We start from the raw sequence: 9,859 nt of genomic DNA on the forward strand, positions 1-9,859 counted from the left end.
ACAGTGGCACCAGAACTGTAACACAGGGCTTCTGGTCCTAAATTCAGGGATCTTTCTGCTATGCTGCACTGTTCTTAATTCTTCAATTACTAAGTGCCTATTAATACATAAAGCAACCACGTAGATGCAAAAACAAAACTAATAACTAGCATTTATATAGTGCTTTAGGGTTTGCAAAGAATTCTATTAATATCTCACTTGAACCTCACAACAAACCTGGGAGCTAAGTATTATTATTGTGCCCATTTTACAGATGAAGAAACTGAGACAGAGAAGTTGGCTAATTTGCTCCTAGTCACACAGCTTCTAAGTATCTAAGGTAGTATCTGATGTCAGGTCTTCCTGACATAGTTCAACACTCTGTGCACTATACTACCTAGTTGTCAGTGTGGAGAGGGCAACATATTTTTTTTTACTTATTTTGTAGGAAAATGGCCTTCTAGCCCACATGCTCAAGGGCAGAAAGAGAGGGCCTGTACCCAAAGATTACACCATGCCAGGAACTTGAAGAGTGGCTTCAAAGGAGTAATGGACACTTGTTTATTTAACCTTCATTAGCATAGACCTTCTGGTCATCTTCTTTGAGGCAGCTGTTGGCACAGTATGTAGCGTGCTGGGCCTGGAGTCAAGAAAAACTGAGTTCAAATCTGGCCTCAGACACTTAGTAGCTACGTGACTCTGAGCAATTCATTTAACAACCTTAGTTTGCCTCAGTTTCCTCAACTATAAAATGGGGATAATACAAGCACCTGCTTCCCAAGGGTTATTATGAGTATCTGACACATAGTAGGTCCTATATAAATGAGTATTCTCTTCCCCCTTTTCACCTCTTACTCATCCTTCCTGTGACATATAGCTTACCACTACTGGCCCCAGTCCTCTTTTTCCTGAAACAGCAAAGACTTTTTAGCTAACAAGACCAACTTACATGCTTCTTTTTTTTAGAGGAGTCATAGAGTGAGAAGGTACATCCATGAAATTAATGTCCTTGTACACAGCACTCGCTTACTAAGGGCTCCTGCTGGCTGAGAAGAAGCCAGTTTTCTTATATCCCCAATACCTCCCAGAAATGGCAAATCAGTAAGCTGGGGGTGTTGCTGAAGTCGGTAGCATCAAATACTAAAAGAGCATTATGGCCATTCTAACACAGAAAAATTGGACTGCCATTCTCTGAGAGTTCATCTTGCCTTAAAATCCCAGGTATCAAGTCATGATGATTTTCTGTAACTTGAAGAAAAAATATTTAGCCCCAGATTCAGGCATGTAATTCTTATTCTGACCCAATTTCATTGCAGCATTTTGTAAGCAGTTTTTTTTTTTTTCCTTTTCTTGTAGTTACTGGAGCATCTGGAATACCTGAAAACAATCCCCCTTGCACCGTGAACATCCCCATTGCTCCTATCCACAGCTCAGCACAAGCAATGTCCCCCACGCAGAGCATAGGGTTGGTGCAGTCCCTGCTTGCCAATCAGAACGTGCAGTTGGATGTCCTAACCAATCAGACAACTTCTGTGGGAGCAGCCGACCATGCGAGTGACAGCGCTGTCCAGTACCCGGGCCCCAATAGGTATTCCAGTCCAGGACAAGTGATCTTCGGAGGAGTAGAGATGGGACGAATGATTCAGGCACCTCCTCAGCTGTCCCTCCCACCACAGGGGGCGATCCAGCTGTCTGTGGGGGACCATGGAGACAGAGAACATGAGCACCTGCAGAAGGCAAGCAAGGCCCTGAGGCCAGCACAGCCGCTGGCAGCAGAAGGGGATGCTGTGGTCTTTGCCGCTACCCAGGAGATCCAGATGAATAAATTGAACCCACCACCTCCTTACCCAGGAACTATCCCAGCTGCTCCCACCACTGCAGCCCCACCCCCACCACTGCCTCCACCTCAGCCCCCTGTGGATGTTTGTCTGAAAAAGGGAGACTTCTCTCTTTTCCCCTCTTCAGGACATTACCAAACACCTCTCGGCTATGAGAGGATCACCACCTTTGACAGCAGCGGTAACGTGGAGGAAGTGTGTCGACCTCGGACTCGTATGCTGTGTGCCCAGAACACTTATACCCTTCCAGGGCCTGGAAGCTCAGCCACCTTGAGGATCACGGCCACTCAAAAGAAGGCCCCGCAGCCCTGTTCCAGTGCAACCCTCAACCGGTTAACCGTCCCGCGCTACTCCATCCCATCTGGGGACCCACCCCCTTATCCAGAAATTGCTAGCCAGCTGGCACAGGGGCGAGGAGCTGCCCAGAGATTAGACAGCAGCCTCATCCATGCAACGCTGCGCAGGAACAACCGAGAGGTGGCTCAGAAGATGGCTCAACTGGCAGATAGTCAGCGGGCTACCCTGCAGCACCCGCCGAAGCCCAAGAGCAGTGTGGTAACCGCCCAGTACCAACCAAGGCCACCTGCTGCTCTGTACACCTGTAGCCAGTGCAGTGGCAGTGGAAGTGGTGCGAATAGTGGTGGAGGAAGCGTGGGTGGGGCCAGTGCCGGCAGTGGCACATCCGGCCTCGGAGGTGGCATGCGGCCTGACCTGAGCTCCGTGGGCGGCTCCCAGCACAGCTCAGTCATAGCGCACTCGGTCAGCACTTCACCCTTGGCCTCCCAGTCTTCATACAATCTATTGAGCCCACCTGACAACTCTCGTGATCGGACAGACTATGTCAACTCTGCCTTCACAGAGGATGAGGCCCTATCCCAGCACTGTCAGGTGGAAAAGTCTGTTAGGCATGCAGCGCTAGCTGAGACGAGTATGGGAGTGAAACGGCCACCCCCTTACCAGTGGGACCCTTTGCTTGGAGAGGATATTTGGGTTCCTCAGGAAAGGACAGCACAGAGTTCAGTGCCCAACCCCCTGAAACCACCACCTCTTATGATTGGTCAGGCCCAGCACCTGGATGTGTCCCGAGTGCCCTTTGTTTCCCCCAAGTCTCCAACCAGCCCTACTGCCACTTTCCAAACAGGCTATGGGATGGGAGTACCTTTTCCAGGAAGCTATAACAATCCCCCTATGCAGGGAATGCAGGCTCCCTGCTCCCCTAAAGAAGCCCTGTCCCCAACACAATTTGCACAACAGGAACCCACTGTAGTACTTCAGTCGGGGTACTCGTCCAACCTTTCCTATTGCCCCTTGCCACCCATGTACCCAGGAAGCAGCACATGTTCTAGTTTACAGCTGCCACCCATTGCCTTGCATCCTTGGAATTCTTACAGCGCGTGCCCACCTGTGCAGAACTCCCAGGGCACTCTTCCTCCCAAATCACACTTGGTTGTGGAAAAGCCCATTGTGTCCCCACCTCCAGCTGAGCACCAAGGCCACCTGGGTACAGAAGTGATGGTGGAGACTGCAGACAATTTCCAGGAAGTCCTCTCCTTGACAGAAAGTCCAATCCCACAGAGGACTGATAAATTTGGGAAGAAGAACCGTAAGCACCTAGACAGCCGTGCTGAGGAAGGGAACGTCCAGGCCATCACAGAGGGCAAGGGGAAGAAGGAGGCAAGGACTCTGAGTGACTTCAACTCCCTCATCTCCAGCCCCCGACTTGGGAGGGAGAAAAAGAAAGTGAAGAGCCAGAAGGACCAGCTGAAGTCAAAGAAGCTCAATAAGACAAATGAATTTCAGGATAGCTCCGAGAGTGAGCCAGAGCTGTTCATCAGTGGAGATGAGCTGATGAACCAGAGCCAAGGCAGCAAGAAGGGGTGGAAAACCAAAAGGAGTTTGAGGACAGCCAGCGAGCTGGAGGAATTCAAGTGCCGGAAAGCTAATGAAAAGGAAGACGGGAGGTTGGGGAGTCAGGGCTTTGTGTATGTGATGGCTAATAAGCAGCCTTTGTGGAATGAGGCAACACAGGTGTACCAGCTGGACTTCGGAGGGCGGGTGACCCAGGAATCTGCAAAAAACTTCCAGATTGAGTTGGAAGGGAGGCAGGTAAGACTGCTTTAAAAACGGTAGCTAATTTATTTTGAAAAACCATGTGCAGTCCCAGAAATCCTATTTCACCCTTCTTGGCCTCACTTCCTTTTTTTAAATTGCTTTTTTTTCTTCAATTAACAAAAAATTATTTTCTCTCCCTTCTCCCACCACCTATTAAGAAGAAAAGGAAAAGAAAGAATCCTTGTAACCCCTAAGTATAATAGTCAAGTAAAACAAATTACCACGCTGACCATGTCCAAAAATACATGTCTCATTCTGTACCTCGTCATTTCTCTATCAAGAAATTTGTCTCCCCCTCCCTTCTTTCCTTCCTTCTTTTCCTCTTTCCTTCCCTCCTTTCCTCTCTCCCCATCCCTCTCTTTCCTAAGCTAGAAGTAGAAGTACAGCAGCCACTTATGGGGCCCATTCCACTGTTGATTGGTACAGAAGCTTTGACCTATTTCATTTCTGATGTAGGCCATTTCTCCCCTCCTTAGGCAACCAAGTGGCCACCTATTTCCAGGGGTCTCCTATATCAGTGTACAACTTAGTGTGGACACCCATTCAGCTTTAGCTCTGCTGCAACTCAGAACTCCCAAGCTCTGGTAATCCACCAGCCTCAACCTACCCAGTAGCAGAGATCATAGGCATCTGCCACCACACTTAGCTTGGACTCATTTTTAAACAGAAATGTTTTACTTTTTTCTTTTAAAAAAAATTCTTTATGTACAGTGGCCTAAAAACTAGTGTTACAAACTAGTTATTCAAACAAAGTGTATAGTAATGAGAGAATTCAGACGGTACTTATCTTTACACTTTTCCTGTCAGAGCAATGAAAAGGCTTCAGTGTGTTCATTATTGTTAGTAAGACTGACAGCTGATGAAACTTTCTACAAAAGCAAATTCCAAGAATTTTGTTCTACATGCCAGTAGCTGAACCGTTAATTAAATAGGGCCCAAAGGAGACTGTCAATATAAGCAGTTCGATAGCTCTCTGAATAACTGATTATCTTTGGTCTGGCAGAGTTTCTTTATGTGCTGTCTTTGACAGAGTGTGGTCAAACTCAGATGGTCTGTTAATTCTATCAAAGACAGTGAGATTTTACTTCAAGAAACATTTGTGAATCTGTGAGGCCTTAAGTTACAAAACATTTTTCTACCTTGCTACAGCATTTTTATCCAGTTAAACTTTCTATATTTATTAGATTAAAAAAACAAGTCTGCTTCTGATTTTTTTTTTATTTCTAGGAAATTCTGTAAAGAACTTTAGCAGAACTGATAGAAGTAATGCTTCTTTAAGCATTGCATGATTCAGAGTAGAAAAATTTTCAAGGGTAGAACAATAAGCAAAAATGAAAGCCTGTCAAAGCATCATCAGAATAAATGTGTTTTGAGCTTCTGAAAATCTCAGCTGCCTTTGTTTTCCCCATTTAACTTTCATTTCTGCCCTGCTTTGCACTTTTGAGTTTGAGGAATGAATAGAAATGCCAGTTTATTACAAATGAGCTACTTATATCAAAATTTGGGATTTTTTAGCTTGACTTTGTAGGTCAGGAATAGGATGAACACTGGTAAAAGAACCTTCTCTTAAAGTGATAGTCTATTTCAAGGTTCTGAAGCCTTTTCAGTTCCTTGAGGATTAATTACCAAATTCCCTCTTGTTGAGCCATGTTTTTGCCATTAAGAATCCTGCTCAAGATTGAGACTAAAATCACCTTGTATTTCAATAGGGCTTTTTAAAATTGGGTTGAAAGGACATTGGGTTTCGAGGGGCAGTTTTTCACTAAGGATGTCCCATGAAGTTTGCACAGCAAGTATTTTTGTTCCTCAAGTGACTAGGAGTCATCTTTTAGAGAGAATTACTGTGTAATTCTACACAGTAGAAGTAAAACTAGCTCATGAAATTGTCTCCAGTATTAAGGAGGAAACAAAATGAGAGTATGGTTAATGAGCATCAGTGACAGCAGAGGACGGGGGTTCACATCTCAACTCAGGTTGTGGCCTGTGTGACTTGGAAAAATCATCTTGCTTTTCTGAACCTCTGTTTCCTGATCTCTAAAATACCCTTACCTAGGTGATCACTCAGTTTTCTTCTTACGCTACATCCTGTGATTCTATATGCTGGTTTGTTTAGCTTGCAAGTTTCTCGGAAGTACCTTGAAATTCTCCTGGGTTAGGGAGAGTAGGAAGGGGGGAGAGAGAGATATCCCTTCTCCATATAACTGGATCATATTATTGTTTTCTGTTAAAAACTTAGGGGTAAAAAAAAAAAGCTCTAATTGCTACTATTTAGTGTTAGCTGGTACTTAATTGCTTGATTGAATTTTTCAATAATTTTTCATCTCACTTTAGGTAATCCACTTCAAATTTTGACTAATTCATATCTTCCTCTAAGTTACCCTTTTTTTTTTAAGCATAGTCTGTATAAAAGACTTGCAATAAAAATGTCTTTGGTAGAATGTGTTAAGGATTGTTAAGAGGTCCCCTGAACTTGTCTTTTTGAGTTGCCATATTTTCCAAAAACACTGGACCCATAGCATGCAGGGGGCCCTGTATGTGTTAAGCCCTCTCCACCTAGGTGACATAAATTGTTGTTTGCATCCCAAACTGAACTCCCTGTGTGTCCCTGGGAGTCGAAACAGGTACCAGACAGTCTGCACTAGGCTTGTGCAGCTGGGCCCTTGTAGATAAGGAGACCATCACGTCTTCATGGTCTAGCACTTCCCAAGGGAAAAAAACAATGTGCCTTGCTTCTCCCCTTCAGGAGAGGTTTTGTCCTTTTCCAACCCACTGCAACTTTCCCGTCCCATGCCATGCCCCTTTAGGTGGAGATTCTGATATCTCCTCCTTCCTTTGTCTTGCTGTCATAAATATGTAAATTCTGTATGAATTGTGAACTCCTTGGGTTCCACATGCATGGTCATTTCTCTTGGAGTAAACTTAGTTTTCATGTAAGTTTTGTGAACTTCTGATTGCCTGCTGTTGACAAATGTAAGATCACATTGTAATGTAGCAATCTATAATCATTATGAGCTAGTAAAGTCTGCTATTTATCATATATTTGACCATGGGTGAGTCATTTAAGTTCCACAAATCTCATTTTCCTCATCTATAAAAGGAGGGAATTGGACTAGGTCCAGTCAGTAAACTTTTCTTAAGTACCTCCTATGTGCCAGACACTGTGCTAAGTCCTACGGACATAAAAAGAGGCAAAAGATAGTCCCTGCTCTCACGGAGCTCACAATCTAATGGGGGAGACAAAGAAGCAAACAAAAAAACTAAATACAGGTTAAATAGGAAATAATTAACAGAGAGAAGGCACTAGAATTAAGAGGGATAGGAAAGGGCTTTTTCTAGAAAATGAGATTTTAGTAGAAACTTAGAAGAAGCCAGGGGAGCCCATAGGCAAAGATGAGGAGGGAGAACATTCTAAGAAAGGAGGACAGTCAGTGAAAATGACTGGAGCTGAGAGATGGAGTGTCTTATTCATGTAACATTGAGGAAGCCAGTGTCGTTGGATCAAAGAGTACATGTCAGGGAATAAGGTGTAAGAAGACTGGAAAGCTAGGAGGGGGTGGGTTATGAAGATCTTTGAATACCAGAGGATTTTGTATCTGATCCTGGAGGCTATATGGAGCCAATGGAGTTTATTGGTGGGGGGGTGACAGTGTCAGAGGACAGAAGGATATGAATTTGAGAGATGTTACAAAGGTGAAAATGACAGGCCTTGGCAGTGGAATGGATAGAGAGTGAGAGATAGTGATGAGTTCAGGATGACTCCTAGGTTGCAAGTCTGAGGGACAGGGAAGATGGTGTTGTCCTCTACTCTAATAGGGAATGTATGTCTGGGGTGAGCGGGTTGGGGAGTTAATATGTCGAGTTTAAGATGTCTCCTGGACATCCAGCTTGAGATGTCTGAAAGGCAGTTGGAGATTCAGGATTAGAGGTCGGCAGAGAGATTGGAGCAGGATGGGTAGGTAACTGTGTCCCTTTCAGCTCTAAATTTGTGATTCTTTGGTCTTTGGGGATAGCCTCTTATACCAAAATAATAATCAAAAGAAAATAAATAATTAGTTTCTAAATTATTATGTGTATTTACTGTCATCCAGCAATTATTGCAGTAGCATGAAACACAGACCTGCTAAGGGCTGTGAAAAGCAATTGTCATGTAAACTTTCATCCTCAGTCTCTCACAAGGACAAACTACTAAATATGTCAAACTTGAGGAAGTTTTGGTGGTTGGGACAACTGGAGAAGCCCTCTTAAGACAAGAACTCAATTTCTTTTTCATAGATCACGTAATTAGGGCACTTTAGGTTTGGATTGAATTTTAAAAATTCTTTTGTGTTGCAGTTTTAACTGTTTTCCTTATTTTCTTTCTTCTCCCCCACTCCCCTATTATAGGTAATGCAGTTTGGAAGGATTGATGGCAATGCTTACATTTTGGACTTTCAATATCCCTTTTCTGCTGTCCAGGCATTTGCAGTTGCTCTGGCTAATGTGACTCAGCGCCTCAAATGAAAAAAAAAATGACTCAAAGGAGAAAGAAACACAAAGAAACCTTTTCAAAGAAGTCCAATCCAGAAAATGCTGGCGGACCCAATGTTGGGTGTAACAGAGGTGCCTGAACAGACCAGAAGACAACAGCAAACTGGAAAAGTCTATCAGGCCCCCCAGAGAGGCCACTGAACTGTAATTGTTATTGTTTATTTGGGTTTTTAGTATCCTTTATCTTTTTTTTTTTTTAACAAAAGCAAAATATAGTGCTGGTGTTTGAGAGCAAAGGGCTGGAACCATTCAGTGTTATGTTGGGAAGTGTAGCTTTGGCTTGTGGTACTGGTTCTATTGTGTTTGCTGATGTAAAGCTAGTGGGGGAAGGGGGGGAGGGCTGGGAAGTGGGTTGGGGGGAGAACAGGACAACTGTCCTTTTGGATGGACTGCCTTATATCATGTTATTCTTTTAAAAACAAGGAACATACATATTATTTTTCATTCCCTCTTTGCATCCATCTTTTATTACTACCCCAACATTGACAATGGTGTGACAAAAGCAAAAAATTTTCAAACTCCCCCAGAAAAATACTTGAAAATTCAGGTTCTGTTCATTGGTAGCTGAATATTACAGGCACCTTTTTTTAGGGTGAATGGAACAAACTGTAATTTCTAAATTCTAGGTTGTTACTACAGAGAATAATTGTATGCCAACAGCCATTTTGGTAACACACTATGTGAGAGAAATCTGCTTCTGAAAGGTGGTACCATCACCTGGGATAAATGAATTGCTCTACAATGAAACGTGAGGGGGAAATGGACTGCAATTTTCCAATATTGTTAACAGTATTGTATGTACATGTAAGGGAGAGACCTATCATGTGTCAGTATAGACCAGGTTGAAGGGCTACACTCCTCTTTGAGTGATTAATGTTTAAGATGAGTGATTTTAGGAGTTGCATAATATGTGAGTGTTTCTTTCCTAAAAGCAATGACAATTGTTTGGCATGATTGACTGAAAGGAGGTGGAGAGGCTGAAATTAGAGAGATCTAGTTAGATGATCAGTTGCTGGGTATATTGTACTGGGAATACTTTAGGATGATGTGGGTTGGATTAGGTGGCTACTGAGCCTCCTTCCAACTCTGTAGTTCTGTGATTCTGTAGTGGAAAGATAGCGATTTTTCTCAAACCAGTGGTGTGTGAGTCCTGCTGAGAACCAACTCCAGTCTCCTGTAAGTTAGAACAGGGCTTTGTAAAGGAGGTTACTGTATGTCTTCTATTTTCTCTTACCCTCCAAATATGACTCTTCACTGCTCTCTCTTTCTTAAAGAGAAAAATTTTCCTAATTTTTTTCTTTGAAAAAATGCTATACTATTCTCTGCTACATATAAATTCTAAAATCCTTGAAGTAATTTTCCATTAAGCAGGGTAGTGAAAGATATTCATTTCACCAAGTTTT

The 9,859-nt window shown here is 43.4% G+C and overlaps 1 protein-coding gene across 4 annotated transcripts in view; it reads left to right on the forward strand.

The window, feature by feature from the left end:
- The window catches only part of LOC114031496 (tubby-related protein 4), a 266,210-nt gene extending 257,438 nt beyond the window's left edge, over positions 1 to 8,772 (forward strand). For all 4 annotated transcript variants that reach the window (XM_027846592.1, XM_027846594.1, XM_027846593.1 and 1 more), the window contains 2 exons: positions 1,336 to 3,923; positions 8,313 to 8,772. In XM_027846592.1, the coding sequence (XP_027702393.1) occupies positions 1,336 to 3,923; positions 8,313 to 8,429 (2,705 nt within the window). In that variant the 3' untranslated portion in view covers positions 8,430 to 8,772. The remainder of the gene's footprint in view (positions 1 to 1,335; positions 3,924 to 8,312) is intronic.
- Positions 8,773 to 9,859: the final 1,087 nt, after the last annotated feature.

Source organism: Vombatus ursinus, unplaced genomic scaffold (genome assembly GCF_900497805.2).
Source record: "Vombatus ursinus unplaced genomic scaffold, bare-nosed wombat genome assembly UNPS02015175.1, whole genome shotgun sequence".
NCBI lineage: Eukaryota > Metazoa > Chordata > Mammalia > Diprotodontia > Vombatidae > Vombatus > Vombatus ursinus.